The 21,598-nt window shown below is 41.2% G+C and overlaps 1 protein-coding gene across 1 annotated transcript; it reads right to left on the reverse strand.

The window, feature by feature from the left end:
* Nucleotides 1-11,282: 11,282 nt before the first annotated feature.
* On the reverse strand, nt 11,283-19,667 carry pmp22b (peripheral myelin protein 22b). Its single transcript, XM_062443051.1, has 5 exons — nt 19,554-19,667; nt 18,667-18,757; nt 18,208-18,301; nt 14,725-14,865; nt 11,283-13,691 (listed from the first exon to the last, which is right to left on the reverse strand). Exons 2-5 carry the CDS (start codon nt 18,742-18,744, stop codon nt 13,531-13,533), a joined length of 474 nt encoding a protein of 157 aa, XP_062299035.1. The 5' UTR covers nt 18,745-18,757; nt 19,554-19,667; the 3' UTR covers nt 11,283-13,530.
* Between the last annotated feature and the right edge of the window lie 1,931 nt (nt 19,668-21,598).

Here is a 21,598-nt window from a genome sequence, read left to right on the forward strand (position 1 = left end):
AGTCATTTGTCATTACTACCTGCAGGCTATGGTGGGTCATCAGGGACGGTGCAACAGCATCTAGGAAGGTGTAGACAGGGCCTGTGGGATCAGCTGGGAGACAGTGCCCCAGGGTAGAGAAAAGGCAAAGAGTGTAACATCAGCATCATCGTCATCATTATTATTTCCGACCTTCCTCTTCCTCAGTTTCTCATTATAATCCTGATACTATTTCTTCCCACCTCATTTTCCATCTCCACCTTCTCCTTCTCTTGTTATATGTGTGGGCCTACAGTGACAGATGCAGAGTGGCCAGCCTCATATAAAACTACTCTGGCAGGCTTACAGTTTAACCACTGTAAGTCAGGGTCTAAAGGTCAAAGAGTAGGCAGTCAATGGGGAGACAGCAGGATCAATTCTTATCATCAGTCTTAATGAGAGGGGACATAATTAAAGGCTAGTTTCTGTTAATGAGAAGCACTTCCCAGGGTCCCATTGCATTTACCATTTGCTCAATAGAGGATAATCAAAGAGTTCCTATTGATTCCACACAACTGAAGAACATGAGTGCTATCAACCATTCCTGATCCTGTCAGTGATGATTCTCTGAGATGTAGAGAGTTTATCAATAAAAAATGCCTAATGGAAGAATCACCCTCCATTGTTCTACATGTCTTTTGTTTTTGAGTGCCTTATTTATTTTAAACTGGGAAAACTGGAAGAAATCCAAAGAAAGACAACTACAAGTAAGAAAGTTTTGTTGTTATCCAAGCAAGCCAGAACATATGTGGTGCCAGAGGCAGTGTTTGAACTATTACACAAGCCATACATCACGTATGGTACCACTTGGATAGCCTGCCTCTGTCTACTTTCCTGAGAAAGAATGAGTGGTCCATATTGATTCTATTTCCTTCTCTATAAGCAGTGATTTGCCGAAAGCCCAGAAAGGACATACATTCTCTAAGCATGGACCCTTTATCTATAAGTGTGCATGCTCATTAAATAGTAATAGTAATGGTCCTCAAGACAATTTCATTGGAATAACATGAAATTTAAGGTTAAAGCTGAATATATTTCAAATTCTCATTTTATCCATTTTAAATTTCCATTTCTGTATGTAATTTGCCTCACTGACTTTGACCAATGACATAATATTCGCTGTCAGATGCCATCGTTTTGTGTGTCTGGGTTTTAATGATTTCTTTAATTAGAAGACTGAGACACAGCAGCTATGGAACAATAGCCCTCAGTAACTGCACCTCCCGTGGTGCAATTAGGTCTGGGTACAACATCCTTGTATGTCCCACAGCTTGCACCTGAGACTAACGACTCTGTAATCTGTTATCAGTTATCACTCCATCAGCGCGCACATCCCTGCTCGTCCTTCACCATCCCATCCTCTCTAAGAGCCACATCGCTTCATTAACCTCCACCCGGCCCCTCCCTTTTTTTTCCAGTGGTAACATCCACTTTTATCCCTCAATCCATCCTTTGAGTCTCAAACATTTTGCTCTGTTTTTACAGGGCCTTGTTTACTTCCTGTAGCAGGATCCTTGATCCTGAGTGCTGAGTCCACCCCAGGGCTCCACAGAGAACTCTTTCAAGTGTTTCAAGTAGTCCAAGGCACTGAGATCCCTCTTCACTGCTCTCCCTCTTTTGTCCATGCAATGTTATCGCTTATTTTCCCATTTACATCGGGCCCTACACTTGTTAGTAAAGACGGTATATGTTATTTCAAGGACACTTGTTTTCTATTTGGTGTGGAATGTTTCTTTTGACCCCTTAACCTTCACCAGAAGCTGTTTGCATGTCTGAATCCAGAAATACCATTTCAACTGGTCCATGTCAGCTTAGAGATGGACAGAATGGAGGAAGAGGAGGATGTTATTGGAATGGCTGCCCCACGGGGATAGTTACTAATAACATCTAATCATTTCCATCTTCCAAAAGTACTTAATAGACCATAACAGAGGATTTCTCGATAGAGGGCCTCTCGCTTTAAAGTGCTTAGTGATAAGTGGTTTGTGAGAGAGTATTTAATCTTTTGTACCGCTGAATAAGCTGTATGATATTAATCACCAGTTAAAATCAGCTCTCCAAAACACATTTTCTCAGCTAATCACTTTCTGGCTTATTCTTCAGTCTAGTTTCTTCCTTTGCAAATCACCCCTTTCATTCTTGCATTGTAGAGGTTCCCTTCATCACCCCTCCTCATAGTGACCCCTCAAAGTGAAGGAGGAAGTTTCCAGATGGTTTAGCACTTGTCAGGATGACTTCAGTGACCCCAGATGCTGTCCAGATGCAGGTCAACGGCGGGGTGCAGGACGCTGTCCAAGTGACTTACAGCATGTTGTAAAAAGCCACCGCAGAAAGAAAGAAAAGAGGGTTAACTCTAAACTCCTCCTTGCAGAATGAGGCAAATAGGCATGAAATGGCCTTGAAGATGGAGTTCCTTATTATTGCGTTTAGCTTTCCTCTAATGTTGTGGCAGCTCGTTTTGAGAAAGTTGACACATTAGTCTGAAGGTTGTCACCAGAGGTTCTGCTCTGGATCAGTGGAAAGCATTAAGGGGCAAGTTAAGGTTTCCAAATGTTGCTGAGTTATTGCTCCCTGCCAGTATAGACAAATATCGCTGCAAATATCCACATGTTCACACCCTTGCTTCAGTGTTTTTTAGCATTAGTGGCACTTCGCTGTCGTGGGCACTCTTGCCAAATATTGTGGCCCATTAACTTTTGAAGTAGAGTGAATTACCTTTATGCAAGCAATTTAGACAAGCCCAAAGTCACTTTCATGTATGATTAAGACACTCCAGGCAGAATCCAATCACTTTTTGTTTGCCAATCGAATTGATATGGCCACTGAATCTCCTGGTGAAGCACAATTCGATCCAGTAAGGTGATCAAATGACACATAAAAGGACTGATGCCTAGGGAGCAAATGCAGAGGTGCAGAAAAAATCAGCAGCAGTGTGCCATTTACTTTTTTTTAGAAACACGTTATGTGCTTATGTTTTTCTTTCCTAATTAACCAGAGGGTTTCAATGGTCCCAGAGTGCCTAGTGATTGGACTAATAGAAATAAAGGCTCCCTAATAGACTGAGGGCAGACTATATTATTTTGCCCTTCAAACTGGCCTCCGGAACACCCCTGAACCAAACCATGGCCCATTCTTTAAACAACAGCCATAAAAGCCAATGAACCATAGGAATATGTTTGCCATATGGCCTTTGATTGTTAGGGGGAGAAATCGAAGGGGAAAGCAAGAAAACATAAAGGGGCCAAGTGATGTGTGTGTGTGTGTGTGTGTGTGTGTGTGTGTGTGTACATGTGTGTGTGTTGAGGCGGGTGTCCCAATGCTGCATGGGGCTACGGCGAAGTCCGCGAGTGGTGGCAGTGTGAACATTATCCAGACGAATGTGTGTGTGATTTACAGCACTGACCTGCAAGAGCAACAGTATTTCTAGGGATGAAGGGGAGGGGTTTTATGTAGGTGCTGGGGGTCAAGCTAACAGGGGGCTACACAAACCGACAGTCCAGTGCATAGCCATTCAGTATTAACACTCACACGCACACACACACACACACACACACACACACACACACACACACACACACACACACACACACACACACTCACACTCACACACACATGCAGACACATGACTGAAGCTCATCAACATGTCTTTTTGATAAATAATCCACTGCAAAAATGAAATCAGTGAAAGGGATATCATTGAGCCTAGGATGCATTTGTGCATATTTGTGTGTCTCTATGGGGAGGATCTTTTACTACCATACTACCAACAGAAAAAAACTTACTTTGTCCAACTTTTTTTTTCTCCAATTCAGTTTTGGATTTTGCACTTTTGAGCTCATCACCATCCACCTCCTACTGTTTCTCAAACAAAGTCACTTGACCAAATAACATGTCTTTCATTTATATTCTGGAGCTCTACTGGAATATCTTTGCATGATTTTTAGTTGAAAAAAAATCTTGTTATTTATCTTATACTGATCCTTTATGCAGACCATCAGTTCAGCCTCTGTCTGAAACAGGCTATTTTATCTCTTATCTCTTTAAGGCCTCCCATTGAGCCCATTCTGTTTTGATTGGTTAGCTTCCAGAGGCTGCATCTCGGCAGACATTGAGCAAATCGGGAGGCTTAACAGTAGTAGTAGGTAGGGTTGGACGATGTCCAGGATTTGGACGATCGACGATCTTCAAAGCAACACATCGTGATGGCCGATGGCATCGGCGGGGGCGACGATCGATCTAATAAGCGGCAACACAGAGCTTTGCTCTCGCACGCGCTGCATTTATAGTCACTGTACGGTTTTTATTAACCTAACTGTGTTAAACTAACAAATCCCACCGCACGGGGTGTGTTTGACCGGCGAAACAGTGTCACACTCAGCTCCGACACTCAATCTCTGTCTTTTTCACGTGTTTATTTCTCTTCATTAGCAACTCCACACATGCTTTTCTGTTAGTACTTAAACAGTGATCGTGCCGTCAGCAGGTAATCAACTGAAAAACATAACATATAAACATAACTACGTTAATGACACGGACATATTTATGATATTTAACACAAGTTACAATCACATTGTATATCAACTCACCAGCTCCACTTCACCGGTCAAAAACCGAGGCACAATAAGCATAACCACCGAAGAAGCAATACAAAGTGTACTGCTGCTGTTAAAGCGCGCTATGAACACCCAATGATATAAACAGTAGGGAACAATAACATGTTTGAAAAATAGGAAAACTTCACACAGTCACACAAACACACACGCACTGTCACTCTAGTGCGCGCTCTTGCTCGTTCACTCCAGATTCCGGGAGAATATGTCTAATTTGCGGGCATATCAATATGCAGGACACTGCTGCGCACGCGGGGGGGGCACATCGCCGATGTGGTGTCAATCGGCGATGCCTGACAGCCATCGCCGATGGACGATGGCATCGTCCATCGGACCAACCCTAGTAGTAGGATTTCACCTCTTTTGACAACTTCTCAAATACATCCATACCTGCTTGCGCACAAATAATGTGATATCATCAGGAGGACGAAGAAAAGGTAACATTGCAAACAAAGCGTTCAGAGCAGGCTGCAGTCCTGGCTTTTGATTTTCAGGGAGCATTTTTACATATGTTCACCTCGTTTTGGAACTTTGACACATTTAACATAGTTCCCACCTTGAATACAATTTAAAGCCAGAATAACTTTGATAATTAGCATTTTCTTACTGTTTTCTCTTCACTTTCTATTACTAGAATTGTTTTCTAAGCTGTTCTTATTTCAAGAGCAGAATATTTGACTGTAAACTGGTGAATAGTATTTTACCATGAACGGGTGAATAGTCCTTGCAGCAGGACACAGAATTTTCTTGATGTGTGTGAATATAAAATCCTAAAATGCAGTGGGGGCTCTATCAGTTGTAATCATCATATTAGATTGGACTTCATAGCTTTTCATTTTGATTTCATGGATTTTTGAGTGTGTGGCTTGTATATTGTATGCAGTACTGTACTGTAGGTTTCCTCTTTGTTCTGTTTCCATGCATGCATAATGCCGTATGGTCTTCATTGTGGAAATACATGCCACTGTGGGGCTGTCGTATCTTCCCTCAACCCTGCTCCTTTGTCCTGGGATTCCACTGCTTCCCAGCTACATGGGCACTTACTATGTTGACAGTCCCCTTGCTATCTGCCCGGGCCCACTATCTCCTGATGGGCCATGGAATACACTCCACTGAAGGAAGATTACAGCATTTGTCTTTGTTCTACTAATCACTGTCTCTTTTTCATGTACATGAATGGTGATTTCCAAACATGCAAAAGCTGGGGAAAGTAGCTGACTAATTAGGTTTACTAATCACAGTTTCATTAGCCTTTAGGTCTGAATGTCTATTCAGAAAGATTTTTTTGGTTCGGCTCAATAATTCAAAAGGTGAGTGATATTATAATTAGGAGCTGTGTATGCGCCTTTTAGGGCTGTAAATAAATCATTTTGAGTATTCATCTCAAGGTGTCCTTTAAGAGTTCTAGGACATGCTTTGTTTGGGCTGCTGATACAGATTTGTCACACCAAAACAGAGAAAAACATTTGCTGCTGTCTCACACTCTCTCCAGATAGTGGCAGCAAAGCTCATGCCTGGCACTGAAGCAACTGTATCAAAACAGAGAATATAATGTTATGGTGTGCACTTAATTAAATGTGATACTTTATAGTCAAATGTCTCTCAACTTATCATAATTCAGTTCAGCTATAACAATAACAATTGAATTATAGAAGAAACAACTAAAATAGCCTTCAGAGTCTACTGCAGTAGTAAGCAGTGCTAGGATTGCGGCATGATGAGGCACTATACAGACACTATCAATAATGTCTCAAAGATACTGGGTTTGAAGACTGCAAGCATTCTGCTGAACTTTGCAGAGTCAGACACATACATGGCATTGTGCAAGTTCTCACAGCAGAGTGCACACTGAGAGGAATTTGATCTCTAATTCTTTGTCATCCAGAACTGCAGCAGTTTTATCTGTGGCTCATATAGCTGTCTTCTCCTGCTCCATCTGGCTGATTTAAAGCCTGTTGCCCTCACTGATAGGCAAACAACTTACTGCACTTACATGTTAAGTCCAATGTTGTGGTTGCTTAATGGTATTACCCATATCTCTCAATCTTTGCTGTGTGCAAATGTGCACATATTTGTGTGTACAAGCACTTGTTAGTGTCTTGTTTGTTTGTGTGTGTGTGAGCTGTAGTAGAGTGGAATGGATAGATCATAAAAAGGTATCTACATAACCCCCAATGAATGAGGCTCTCAAAACTGCCTGTTTAAAATGCAACACAGCTCCAAATAACTTGGCTGGTGAGTATTCCATTCCCATAGGAGGCCCTGTTATTGCCTGGGGAATTTATGAGGCTTCATCGACACCATTCAGAGAGCTTTTACTGCCGTCCATCTGACCAGTATGAAGCTTTACTGGACCTCATGAGAGCCGTCTGTGTGTCTATGTGTCTGTCTGCGGAGATTAAAAGCAGCCTTTTTCACCCTGTTTAATGCCAAACTTTCTGGCTGCTTTTCTTGACGACTCCAGCTTGCAATTTTGCAACTGTTTCTGTGTGGTTTTGTGTGTGGTGTGAGCATTAAATGCTAAAATTACAAAGGCACATTGCCTGTGTTATTTGCTCCATATAGAGCTGAGAGATTCCTATCGCTCCCCTTTCAGAGCGGCTTGCATTGAAATGAAAATCCAGTGCAGGCATGCTTTGACCGTCTTGTGTGGCATGTGCCCATCATGTTGCTCATGCATGACTCTCAATCACTTATGCTACAACACATATGATCCCTATTGGGTGGATCCACACTGCAGATGTTCTGCTGTCAGATGCTTTTCAATGTAAAAATCATTGATCTTTTACGGAATCCTTGTGATTCAAATATGTGTGTAGCTCGACTTCACTGTCAATATAAGTGTTACAAGCGCTACTTGAGTTTCATGAGGCAGAAAGTGAGCCGTTTTGTTGGCTATCATATGTTCACTGATGTTCCCCAGCTGCTAAAGGTGCATTCGCTGATGTTTAAGTCATCACCCAACCATATTCATGGACTGAGAAGCACATTTCCACACCACTGCCTGTTCTAAATCCATCACAAAGCCTCTGTCCATCTGACTGTTCTAAGTCCAGCATGCTGCCTCATCCTCTCTGCTCTTTCAATCCTGATAAAATGATTAGGCCCTCATTGTGAGTGCATGTTGGCGTAAGTGATTTTGATGTATGGCAGAAGCTGAAGTTGATTTAGTCTGCGACTGCATCAACTGCCAATCTTTGCTTTATTCCCTGAGCATGATGGACGCCTGCAGGGTCGGGGGTCACGTATGTGTGGTGATGACCGTGGCCCAGTCTTGACCTTAGGAATGGGTTGGTATGGTGCATATTCGAAAGTGTTGGGGCTATAGTTTCAATAAGGTCCTTATTTTCCACATGACAAATGAATGGCTGTGTAAATTGGGAAAAGGAAAAAAAAAACACTGTGTCCACTTTGACCCCTTCAAACAGCGCTCCAGGGAAAGTTAGGGCTTGAATCAGCTCCTGGGGTTATGGCCCAGCCCCCAGCGGGTAGCGATCATGTTCATAAATAACCCCCAGACATCCTCAGGGATTTATGGACCCACTTGGCTAGAAGTACACTTCAGATCAGGCTCAACTTTGATGAAGTATAGGCAAGTATTGTGAAGGGGTGGAAGCAGGAGTGGGAATGGTGTCTGTGTGTGTGTGTGCCTGCACATGTGATGCATGTGTACGCATGCTTGCGTGTGAACATGCAAGCGTGTCTATGCCAGTACTAAAATGTAAGAGGTCAGATCTCCGTGTGATCTGACCAGCTAATCTAAATCTAATCTTAGCCAGCTGCATGTCCTCGGACCCTCCAGCCCCATCTCCTCCTTTCTTCTCCAGCTGAGGGGGAAAATTATTAAAGCTACAAATTACCAAGGCCCAGAGGTTCTTCCACTGGTAGTGATAGCAAGCAGATGGCAGCAAGACTAGGAGAGATCTAGCCCTCCTCCCCATCCCAAACCCCTCACATAAAGCACCATTTGCATTTCATGAGCCTTAATTGCGTCTATTGCCCTCCTCCCCACCGGCTCTGCGATGTTGTGCCTGTCACTGTGCACCCCTGCACCCTTGAAGGAGCTGTGATAGATTAAGGTGGACCTTCTGTTTGCATCCCCCTCATTGTGCTCCATAAATTAGAAAATATTATCTCCCAGTAGGCTCAAAGTAAAAAAGGAGGGGTGATAGTGACATTGGGTGGGATAGGAAAAGACGGGGGGACTTTTTAAGGAATTAATGGGAAAAGTGATTATTTTGAAAGCTTGTGTTTGACCCCATGATGGCAAACCAATGATGTGTGGAACCCCCAGACACCTATAAAGCACTGAGGTAATAATGCGTATCAGTCAATAATTGATATAAACAATACACTGATGTTGTCCTTCTTCCTTTTTAAGTAAACATTGTGCTGTTTTCATACATGTACCCTGGATAATTAAACAATTTGCAAGTAATACTGTACTGAGGGAACAGTTTATGATGTTTAAATTAACTGCCGAAAGCAGGTGGCTAAATCAAATGGCATGCTATGACAGGATGTTGATCTGTCATCATCACCATAGGTAATGTGACAGAGACTTGACCATTCTTTTCAGACTGGTGTTGGTTCAGGATGACATGACAAATATGTCTGATGTCTGGCTTGTTTGGCTCTCCATACATGCAGCCATTTTAGTATGAGTGCATATGATCAGTGTGAATCTAGGAAGGGATTCACTCAGTGAAGACGTCTCCAGATTTTAAAGACAATATGAAAGGACGTATTAGATTAGAGAGACGTATACATTTTAGGGTCAGAGGACAAGAGGTTAAGGAAGTTATTTTGCTCCCTGCTCTTATGTATTGCATTTTTTTTTCTCAATCACTTTTTTCTACATTTGTCTCACTAACATTGGGTTCCAAATACATCTTGAACTGTTTGTTTAAAACTATTCGGCTGTAGAAATTGATGAGGTTTACCACATTTGCCTCAAGGTTTAAGGTTTTTTTCTATTATAGATACAGATGGCAACAAATTAAAGGCAGATACTGAATATATTAGTGTCCAAAAATGACACGTGAAGATGCTTTATAAAGGTCACAAGGGGTCAATGAGTGGTTTGAAATTTGTAAGAATAATATCTTATATACCATATAAGTCACCAGTTCTTCACTTAATTGCACACAGATGTTAGATTCCAATGGCAAGATTTGCCACCTCCATCAACAAACCGCCAAATATCTTGTGGAAGGATGTTGTTCATCCCTCCGGTAGATTTTCCAGAGACTTTTAGAAACTATGGTAAGGACCATTAAAGCTGTTCAGGAGACTCATTATGTTGGTTTTGTTTGGACACGTTGGTGCTCCACTGGAGATCTTTTGTCACCCGCAGGTGAAGACTGGTTGAACGCTACATCTCATCTTCTAAATCTGAATGTTTTTTATTGATTGTAAGTGAAGCAGAACATTGCTAAATGTATGCTCACATAGTTAGTTTTCAAAATTTGAAAACAAATGAGATATGAATGTAAAAAACAGTTTGACTCGCTGTATACCTAATTGTCTTCCCCTTTCATGAATATTTTATTAGCAACAGAGATTTTTATCATGTTTTGTCTGAATTTATCACATAATCTGTCAAATGTAGAAGAGTCATTTGTCTTCTGCCTATACCTCTAATGATGTGTTGTGCCATAAAAGCCTTCATAATGGCTCTGGAGGAGGAGCATTCATTAGACTGACTGACAGATAATAGAGAGTAGACAACTAGGAGAAATCACCTCTTTCTATCACATGTGTGCATACTGATGGAGGAGGATATCCACCCTCACAAACAAGCTGAGTACTAGACCGGGCTTAATGGTCATATATAGAGTTAATGAGGTTTAAAACACTTTAAATAAGAAAAAAAAATCCACTAAACCCAAGGGAGACATTGAGTCTTCTCATTCTCCCTTAAGGATACCATGGCAGACAGTGGATTAAACTGTGTTGCTCATTTTGTACCACACAGAGGCAGTGTTTGCTAATGGAGTGCGATATGTGTATTGTGTTGCTGTTACTACCTGCAGCCACCAGATGGGGGTATTACACAGGACATTACAAAGTCTGCCTAACAAACCTGAAAGTGTATAAATGTTTTATGAGATGTAAGTATACATGTCTACAGAGCAACATTGAGTAAGGTGACATCAGGAAAATAAGATATGCAAATCTTCATCTACATAACACACACACACAAACACAAACACAAACACAAACACACACACACACACACACACACACACACACACACACACACACACACACACACACACACACACACACACACACACACACACACTGGTGTGCAGCGTCCCTATTTCACCCAGTGCTAGTATGTCAGAGGGGGAGGCAGTGGGAGACTGTGACCTCTCAGGCCTGTAAGAAGAATCCTCCTCCTAAGAATACTCTTTCCCTGCTCGAGATGTGGATGCCTATCATCAGCTCAGTGCAGAAGTGTTCATTATGGACTAACTATTGTTTTGAAAAGGAATAGCTATTATTCCAAACCATTAGCTATAATCTGTAAAGTACTGGCACAGGTTGTGTGTTGACATTCATTGAAACAGGCAGATTTTGCTTCTCTAAAAATGGACTGCAGTGATGCAGTGTAGTGTGTAGTGTTATTGAAAGACACAAAACGCTCCATCGTGGTGGTAAGAAACATCCTTTAATGATTAAACTCAAAGTAGCTTTGGTAATATCAAGAGCATTTGGAAGTTTAGGTGTAAACATGGCATAGACTACTCTGTAGCTTAACACAAAACAGTAAAGAGGGCAGTTGTCATTAGAGGCAATTTCTTCTAACTGAACCCAATAATGAGCATTGTGCTAAAACCACAACAGAATAGCTAGTATAGGCTACAGTAAGTTGAGAATTAAATACTCTAATCCAACACAACATAGCTCTGTTTTGGCAGGATACAGGATCTCACTGGAAATGTCAAGTGGAGGACAGACATTTGCTTACAGTGTTCAAAACACGTCCGTGTCCTCTGATTTCTGATGCTGTGAGCGACACTGTTGACGCTGAAATACTAGCTGCATGTTTTGAATGTCTGGCACTGCGTGCCAACCGTCATGCCTTTGCCCCAGTGTGTGTAACACAAGTCACATAACAGCATTTGCAACCACATGCACAAGGCAGCTTATTTGATCTACCAGAGTATGAACACATACAGTAAGGTAGACCTGCTCTGCTAGACTGTACATAGGAATGTACATGTTGCATGCTGCATCTCAGTTGTGTTGCACTCATATTTATGATCCATCTCTTAGCTACAGATTTATCACTAGAAATGGTTCAGAATTTTCTGTTTTTCATATCTTTTTTTCACATGATGTTTTCATAGCCCAGAGATGTGTGTTTCACGTTTTGCAGACAGGCAGCTTAACAGTCAGTTCAAACTCTGCATGCATCAAGTGTTAGCATTAATCGAATCCCTTGTAACAGTGGAATACACAGTATGTATTATGTGAGAGTAGCTTTATTGAGTAAGTGACTGTTTGAGGCTAGATTGTGATTGACAAATGTTATGCACAACATATAAACAGTGTTTTATACAGTACAGGAGAAAAACATCTAGACGTCAGTGGGCAGAGACTGCAGCATGTCAAACTTCAAGTATGTGAAACAGACATTTGTATCATCACTGCAAACCTCTCTGTCATCTCTCACATATTGAGTTAATACTAAATATTTTTCCCCTATCCTCTAGTATTTTCTTATATGGCTTCAACTCATTTGTTGGCATTTGTTTCTAGTAGTGTTAAACTTTTTTCTTAGGCTATAATGCCCCACAGTGTTAATTTTTATGGTATTCTACTCAATAGGCAAATTGGCTTATTTGAGACTTTAACAGTCATACACACAAGGTGAATGTCAACATTAGAATGAGGGAAAAATATCTAAAATAAAGCTCATGTAAAGTAATTTAACTGTGATCCAACTCTTAACAAAGGCAAAATAATACTGACATTCCAAATGACTTTTGATTTCATCAATGCACCACCCCAAACTTAATTATTCATTTTATACAGTAGCTGATGAGGAAAAAAAATCAGACACTGCAGTGTGAAATAGGTGTTCCCTAAAGAAGCAGTCAGGCACCGTGTGTACGAGTGTACCTCTGTCTGATTCTCACTTTAATTAATGGCAAGCTGTTTGACTCTAAATAATAACAAAGTAATTGTTGTAAATGTTGGCTATCAGTAAGAGGAATGATAAATACATAGCACCATCTTTTGTTGAAAATAAGAAATAGAAAAATACTGAAAATAAAAACACTCAAACTTGCAAATTCACAAATAGAAAAGGACCAAATCTATATTTGATGGCTATGCTACATCCATGGATGTTACCACTCTTTTTGAAAAGCAAGCCCATCAACAAAAAAAAAAAATCTTTCTAACCGTTCTATCATTATACATGCACTTTGGTTAATATACTTCAAGATACTTTTTTTCATTTTACTAATTCTTTGGCAAAAAACAAAAGAAAACACAACAAAATAGCTTCTAATTATTTCATCATTACAAACAAACACTGAGGCACTTAATCAGCTAAAACAAAGCTCATACGAGTATCCGTTGACAGAGCAACACAAAAAACTATGTACATATATGTAAAAAGTGTTATAAATAGGTTTTAAACCATAGATACTATATACATCTTTGAACTGAGACAGTATTGGTTGATTTTGTGTTGGTTTGCTTGTTGATTTTTGGTAATACCCCCCCCTGCGCACACACATCCCTCACTGTGATCTGGGTTTATAGGCCTGGTGGCTTAATGGGCCATTTGTACTCAGGCATCCAAACTTATACTTCAGAGGGGGACTGATGACACTTGCAGTTGGGCAGGGGGTTATGGGGAACACTGGGATGGAGTGATGGCTCATTCTCGCTTTCTCAAGATGACATAGATGAGTCCGCTGATCAGCGCCAAAGGGAAGGCCACCCACGCCAGGATGTAGGAGTAGCCAAAGGAGTATGTCTCCATCACCCAGGCCGGACTCATCACCGTATAGATGATGGCTCCGCTCATCACAAACAAACCTGCAGGAAGGGGGAAATGAATGGTGAATTATGTTGGCAATTGTTCAACTACAGGATCATGTTTCTCTGCAGTATTGTATTATTTGTCTTGTGTTCTGAAATGAACCCTGTCTGGCAGAGAGGGGTCGAGCAGTGTTTCGCAGAAGGCAACCCCCCGTATTACATCATAGTGTTTCATGTTTACTGAACCCCTATCCAGCCTCTGCAAGCCTTTCCTGCTCTGCCCACCTCCTTGGTCCGACATGGCGTGATCTGTTTGTCAGACCCCCGCACCACCAGCCTTCCTGACATTTCAACTTGTGCAGTTGGCAGCATGCCCAGTGTCATTCCTGTTTGGCTGAGTGGGCACCTGGGTGCCAGGCAATGCGCTGGCACACCATAGAGAGCAAACCTGGGATGTTGGAAAGGGCTGCCAAGAGGAGACACAATGGACTGGCAGTGGAGCCTCTCTCTGGCCAAAGGGCATGAAGTACAATGGACAAGTAGAGCATTAAACCATTAGTTACTGGCACAGATGCTCATAATTTAATTCTCTGCCTACAGAAGATGCAGAGTGAGCATCCACCATTGGTTTGTCTGTGTAGATGGATTTGTTCAAGTTGTGTATTTTCAGACTAATCAAGGGTTGCTGTACTAATTAAGCACATCGTAGAAGTGCTGAAAAGATTATTCATTTAGTTGATCAACAGAAAATGGATCAACAAGAATTTTGTAAGTGATGAACTGTTCCTCAAAATTAAAATGTTGCTTCCTTAATCTGTTTTATAGTTTTATAAAGAATTTGAAGATGTCCGTTTGCATATTGTAATTCATTTCATAACATTTAATGGCATAAATTATAGTCAATTCTAGAACAAAACTACAGATAGCCTGATGTAGTGACACTGGATCGAGTAAAAAAACATTTTAGTTCTTGTGTTGATACTAGCCAAAAATATACCAGTGCAATGTCTATTTGATCGGTGCAGTTGAGTATCAGTTGTGTTGTATGCCAATGGATTTGTGAGGGAACGTCAAGGGGGGGTGTACTCACTGGCAAGGATCTGGAAGGTTCCAGTGAGGAAGAAGCGTCCACCCTTCTGCAAAGTGAAGAGCTGGCAAAAGAAGAGGAAGAGAGACAGGCAGCTGAAGATGATGGACAGGATCATGAGTGCCTGGACTGCCTGAATCCACTCTGCAAGAAGAGAAGGGAGAAGGAGATTGTTGTCAATAAGTGACCATCATGAACCATAAAATAATACATACATAACATTGATGATAAGAGGAATGACAAATGGCAAAGTGTGCTGTGACTGGCTGAATTTAAGCATCCTCTCAAAGAGAAGGTAATGAGCTATAGCTTCATCCATGTTTGCTTATGGGAAATGGTTCTGGGAATGGATCCATGACAGTGAGACCTAGGTATCCTGTTCCTAAAAGCCCCTCACAGCAGGACCTATGACTAAATGTACTGTATTGATCTTTAGAGCTAGTCCTCCAAGGCCAGGCTGCAGGAGGCCATTAACCCATTAGACACCTGTATCGACATCTATCTGTGCTATCTATCTTGGTGTGTGGTTGTGTTTTTGACTGTTTGTGTCTGTGTTTCATGTGTGCCACCATGCCAGGAATCCCAGGATTTCCAAGCACTGTCTATTTCTTGTCTGAGGGCTATCCATGCTGCCTCCCCGCCATCTCAGTAGTCACTCTTTCCCTCTCTTAGATTTATAGATGAATCATCTATAAATCTATTTTTCTTTGTGTTTAACTACTACTATTCTGTCTTAGTGCTCTCCTTGCAAAAAAAGCCAGATTTTTTTTAAAACAAGTGCTGCCATGTGACAAGATACTTGAAGTGCAGCCTCAATTTGTCAACCTCCAACCTCATGGCCTACCCTAGCATCAGTAAATATTCTTCTAACTCTATAAAAAGTGGATTTTATGTCTCCACTTGTTTGCATGCCACTGCCCAACTATGACATTCAAGATGTGTTTCCTCTAATGATCTCAGGCGTCTGTGGTTTATTGATTCTCTTGCATTATGTAAATCAAAGACATGTTGTGTTTTAATGGGGGGCAACTTACAACATGGAGATAAGATGCATAATTTATTGCTTACTGCTCATGCTCATAAGCGAAAAGGTTCAGTAACAACACAACTTGCTTTGTGTGATGTTATGACTTTTACAAACCACATTTTAACACTACAGGCTAAAAACACTTCATATCTCTGTCACTTATGTAATAGTTTTCAATCAGTGCCATTTACACAGAATTGTGCACTTTTCCTGGAGAGACACTTACATACATCATTGTTATAGATTTAAAGGGAAACTGTATATTGACTGGTGTTGGGTTACCACGCTGTAGTCAGGTTACCCACCATAACAGTGGTGCAGTATGTCCTGATGACCATTGGTTCAGGGATGAGACATGGGAGGAAACATGACACGCTCAGCCTATTTGCTGCAAATCTCCCTCCATAAAATGCAGCCAGCAGAATACCACACCGGAGCAACAATTAGATTCCACAATGATGATCCTTTTTTCAGATGTTGCATAATACTATGTGATACCATTGTGAGAAATGGGCAAAATGTTCCATCCCTGTACTATGAACAGTGTTCACCTATTTATAGGTGATACTATATACAGACAGTATATCAGTGCTTTCTGATATACAGACATATTTTCCTCTTTCCTTCCTTCACTGACCACCAGTTGGAAAACATTGACATAAGGCATTTCCTTGCAAGAGGCGCGGTGATATTCAGGGCTCAGAATATCACTGAAATGCAGGTATGACTCACTTCCAATAGCTTCCATGAACGGCACGGTTTATCATTGTAGTATTACAATGCAGAAACATCAAATATTTTCACCGTAATTCCAAACAGGAAGATAACTGTTGATGTCTGTTTCTGCCTTCTATTTTGAGATTCAACAACCCACTCTGCTGACAAGTAGTGCACAATAAAAATAAAACTGGCCGACTGTTTACCCTGCTATGTTTATGTACTGTAGGCCCATGTGTAAGTGGGGCAGGACCAGAAGACATTCTGCCTCATTAGCTAAAATTAGAGCAAGTAAATTCTATGAAGTAATTTTCCTGGCTGTAAGGACGTGATGTTGAACTCAAGCTCAGCATGTGATAACTGTGACATGAATATCTCTCACCCTGGCGTCATCAAAGCCAAACACCAGCCAATATTTTTTGTATCCAAGGCAACCACAAGGGGAAACTCATGAGTTTCAGATCTGCCCTAAAAATAACCACAATTATGATTCACTTCACCTTCTCAAACCACAAGAAAGAAGGGACTTGATTGCTCAGCAAAGTTTAAGAAAGCCCTTTTGAACGCAGACTTGGCCCCCACGTGAGAACTGACAACTATCTTCCATCTCCCCAAGCCAAAGCACAGACCTGGGCACACGCGCCGTCTTAAATAAACACTGTGCGTCAGTGTGCTAATGAAAGCAAGTCAAACAAACTGGCTGCGCCATCCAACTACCTGGCAGAGTATGCAGGCACTGCTGCCCTGACAAAACACACGCTGGCTGAGCACTTCATTCTAGAGAAATGACATCAACGAGCAGCTCCTGCACCACTGTGATGGCACATTTAGTAGAAAAACAATTATTCATTCATTGAATCATTCATTTTAAGGCAATGGAGATTTGATTAAGTTGTCTTCAAAAGTAAAATGATCTATTGTCAATAATCAATGATCAGTGTACTTCTGATTTAAACATGTAGAGGTGGCTGACACTCTCTAAATAAATCTGCAGCTGCTGCCTTAAATTGTCTAAATGATCCCTGCAAACTAACACTGGACACTATGATCTGACACTGGGCGTGACCCATCATCAGCATGCTATGTTCCGCGTGAGGTAGTCCAAGGTCTCCCTGCTTTCAAACATTCGATCACTTACTCACACACACACACAGACACACACACACACACACACACACACACACACACACACACACACACACACACACACACACACACACACACGTGCGCACATAGATCTAAAACTTTAAATACTCTAAGCGGCCCCACCCTGGTCCAAACTCCCTATCCCCTGTTACTATGGACTTCCAACACGAGACCTCAATATGGACATCACACCACGACTATTTATACAGTGGCAGCCTATCAGCTAGCACTTCAAAACAGCACTGCCACATTCTCTGCCCTAGATGGCACCAGAAACCCAGAGGAGCTGTGACACACCCACATCATCATGATAAATGATGGATTTCAGCAAGTCATTTTCCAAAGTTTGAGTCCTCCATGGATATCAATGCACATAGTTTTAGACAGTGTTTCAGTGCTGTTAGTCTTTTTAATTGAGAGTATGTTCCCTAAAGGAAACCTAAAAATGGACTAATATGTGAAAAAAATCCAGAAATGCATTACAGCTTCACAGCAGAGCAATGATTAACATGTCCAGTATTTGCTATTGTACTGCAAATACCGCTAAGTAAGTAGTTAACATTGGCAAATAGTACAAAGTTAAGCAGGTGTCTGACCTCCAGTGGATGCTGGGTCACAGTGGTATCCTCCATTGGCAGTAGAGCAGTTTATCCAGAGGTCTGAGGAGCCAGTTTCACTTGATGCCCATACCTGTTGTCAACAACATACAAATTGATCATTAATAGGAAGCACCATATTGATCAGAAAAAGTTTATTTGGCATATATTCATAATATATTCATAATACATGGATTTACTAATCATAAATAAATGTCTAATTATATATATTTAAAAAACAGAAGTGGTGAAATATTTCTACCTGGAGGAATCTTTCTTTATGTAATCCTCAATAGTGCTTTTTAATTATGTATATGTTTATATTCATTCATAATAATCTTCTATTCCTTTGAGTATTGGTGATGTGGCTCGTGGTGAATATATTATGTTTCTACATGTTACTCAAAAATGTATTGGAAGGATTATTTTTTAAAAAGGAAAACACAACAGTTTACTCACGCTGACAATTGTTGACACAAACAGGAGAACCAGAGCAGCTACGTGCAGGAGGATGATTCCCAGTAGTAGGAGCAGCATCTTTACAGGCAGTCTGGACAATAATAAGAAGAGAATACATTCTCTGTCAGCGTGTCTGTATATCGGTCTGCATGCGTGCGTGCGTGCGTGTGCGTGTGTGTGTGGGCTCGTGTGGGCGTGTGTGTGTTTGTAGATGTCAGATTGGTGGGACATGGGTGTGTCGGTGCAGCAGGTTTGTGGTCAGATTTTGAGAAACTTAATCTGGATCCGTCTGTCAGAAGTCAGGGTCCATGTTTACAAAGCATGTAAATCATCTATAGTAATCAATAATAATCAATAATAACATCACATTTAGTCATTATTAATGTAATGCATGTGGTGGAATAGAATTTAGCAGCAAGATTGAATACCATATTAAACTTTGCGGCTGGTCTTGCCTATGAAAATCGCCTCATTTATAATTCTGTCTGTATTTTTCGCGAGAGCTTGTCTCATATTTCTGTTCTTTTGAATTGGTTTTATATGATCGGATTGTCGGTATGTGTCATGTAAAAAATGAAAATATCAGCAATGACTTAATCTCTAGAGGATATTTTAAAAGCGATGCAAGAACACATAAAATGGAGCATTCAAGTAAAATTCCACAGTGTCAGTATATTTATCGAAAACAAAACCTTTACATTTTTGATTGTAAAATAGGTTTAATGACAAGCTTTCTGTAATGACAGCTAAATCCTCCTGTTTGCCTGTGCGCGCAACGGAGCGGTGTGACTCCCAACTAAAAGCGCGTTTCCTTCATTAATCCTTCAAGACAGACTGTGAGCGAAGCTGAATGTATGAAAGTTCAGAGGAAATCAAAGTCCACTTACTTCGAGCAGAGAGCTTTTTATTTCCACAAAAAAGAGCGGTTCAGGCTTGCAAGGAGTAAAATCAAGTTTTCCAAAAGAGTCCAACAGCGATAGTCCCTCAGTTCTCAAAGTCGCTCTCAGACTAGATTGATGCCAGGCTGACGTTCTGTTATAAAGTGTCTCATTATGGAAGAACAACGCCCTACGTGCGTCGTTGCGTCATGGAGTGACCCTCTGGTAAACAGCCAAGGTTCCCAATATAGACGCGCCATGCGTAATAGCGCATGGGTTGCCTTAGTTACCAGTGTATGTGTAGTGACCTGACTGATCATTGTTTTTGCTCTTGTGGTAACGGAGCGCAGCTATCTGCTTTCGAGGATTTTCTTTTCTACTATCTGTTTCCAGCTTTTATTACAACTTGTACAAATAGCACAGCACTGCTCTTTGGAATAATATTTTTTGGTGTTACTTGCTCTGTTTACCTATAATTTACGCATAGTAGAAGTCATATCCAGAATGCATTTTCGAAATAATATATATTTGAATATGTTACTAGTTATAATTAAATCAGAACATTTTGACATAACACTCAGCTTGATTATATTTTAGACCTGACTGCTTATTACATTTGTTTTACTCTTAGCCAAGCAAGAATAAGGCTTTTGATTAATTACATTGTTTTGGTCTGTAGTACTGTACAGTAAGGTATTTTGGCTTTCTTCCAAAATGGGATATTTCTCTGTAAACTCTTCTTTCCGTTGCCTTGGCAATAAAAAACACAAACATTGTTGTAATGCAGTGTAGTGTGGGTCTTTCCCCCCTACCGACCATGTAGTGAGCCTTGTGACTCACAGTATGTGTGAAAGTGTGGATGGGTATGCCCAGCGTACCACCAGTAAGTGATAGCATCTGGGGCTCTCCTCTGTTTGACATGACTCATTTCTAAAGGGAGTGAGTTAGTGTTCCACCATAAACAGGGACTACAGCCTCTGTTGTTAATGTGCATGTAAAAGTATGCAGTGAAGTTGGGCATATAAATATGTCTGTTGCAATGAGTAGAAGTCCAGGAAATACATTCAGGGTATGTCCACCTCCCATTGGATCTTCTCCGGCACTGCACTATAATATACAGGATTAACCTAAGTGTGTTGTCAGTGATCATTCAGCAGAGGCAGCTTTTAGACTTGCATGACAAAGGCATCATTTCCAAATGTGATGTTTGTGGTTTTGCTGATAAAGCTGTGACTTGAAATATGTCTGCAAGTTATCAAACCTATATTCCTTCACTTCTAGAAAGTGTCTGTCTCCAGCTGTACAAAAAATACTGGGCTTCCTCGATGGACGGAACAGTACGAGACACACACTTTGCTCCTCATCAGCGGGCTGGTGGAGGAGCTTAGGAGCCGTCCGACCTCAGATAACCCCTGTCAACATCCACTCTCTATTCCTCATCACTTAGCTCACACTTCCTGGATGCCTAGCCGTGAGTTTCTCACACACTGGCATGAAAACGGAGGCCTTTCTGCTGTGCTCATGTCCACACATGCACGAAAGGGACAGTTACAAGAGCAGATCACAGACATGAAGTGCAGCTCTGAGTGAGAGGTTGATGGCCGCTCACTTATCAAAGTATGTGACATTCTTGTCATTCTGTATAGAAGTGCCTCTTTGTCTGATATGATTATCTGTTGTGTACTTAACCTTGTGGAACTCTGGTGTTTACCAAATCATCAGAGAGAGAGTCGACAGAATGAGCAACCAGGCTTTAACTCTTATTGTGTGAACTGTGAACTGGTCAACAGTAAAGGTTTACAGTAACATGTAGAGGGGAAGTCTTGTTAAAACTTTGCAGTTCCTGCGTAGGCGCTCCCCATTCCCATCCCTTATATGTCAATGTTTGTAAAAGACTGACAATCAGTGGGCTGGGTAGACATGGGAGTGTTAAGTTTACTGCGTTTGTGAAGCCGGGGTTGAAGCCAAACTTTCTGGGGAGAGCCACATAACAAACATTCAGACCGAGATACTGAATAATGTTACATCTGGAACAGCGTCTAACGTTCCACCTC

The sequence above is a fragment of the Scomber scombrus genome, chromosome 21 (assembly GCF_963691925.1).
Source record: "Scomber scombrus chromosome 21, fScoSco1.1, whole genome shotgun sequence".
In the NCBI taxonomy this organism is placed as follows: Eukaryota; Metazoa; Chordata; class Actinopteri; order Scombriformes; family Scombridae; genus Scomber; species Scomber scombrus.

Excerpts from the sequence above, each read along its gene's own strand:
- pmp22b (XM_062443051.1), bottom strand. The coding sequence starts at position 18,744 with ATGCTGCTCCTACTACTGGGAATCATCCTCCTGCACGTAGCTGCTCTG. Across the intron at positions 18,302-18,666 it reads TTGTGTCAACAATTGTCAGC|GTATGGGCATCAAGTGAAAC; the intron begins GTGAGTAAACTG and ends TGTTGACAACAG. Across the intron at positions 13,692-14,724 it reads AACCTTCCAGATCCTTGCCA|GTTTGTTTGTGATGAGCGGA; the intron begins GTGAGTACACCC and ends CCCTTCCTGCAG.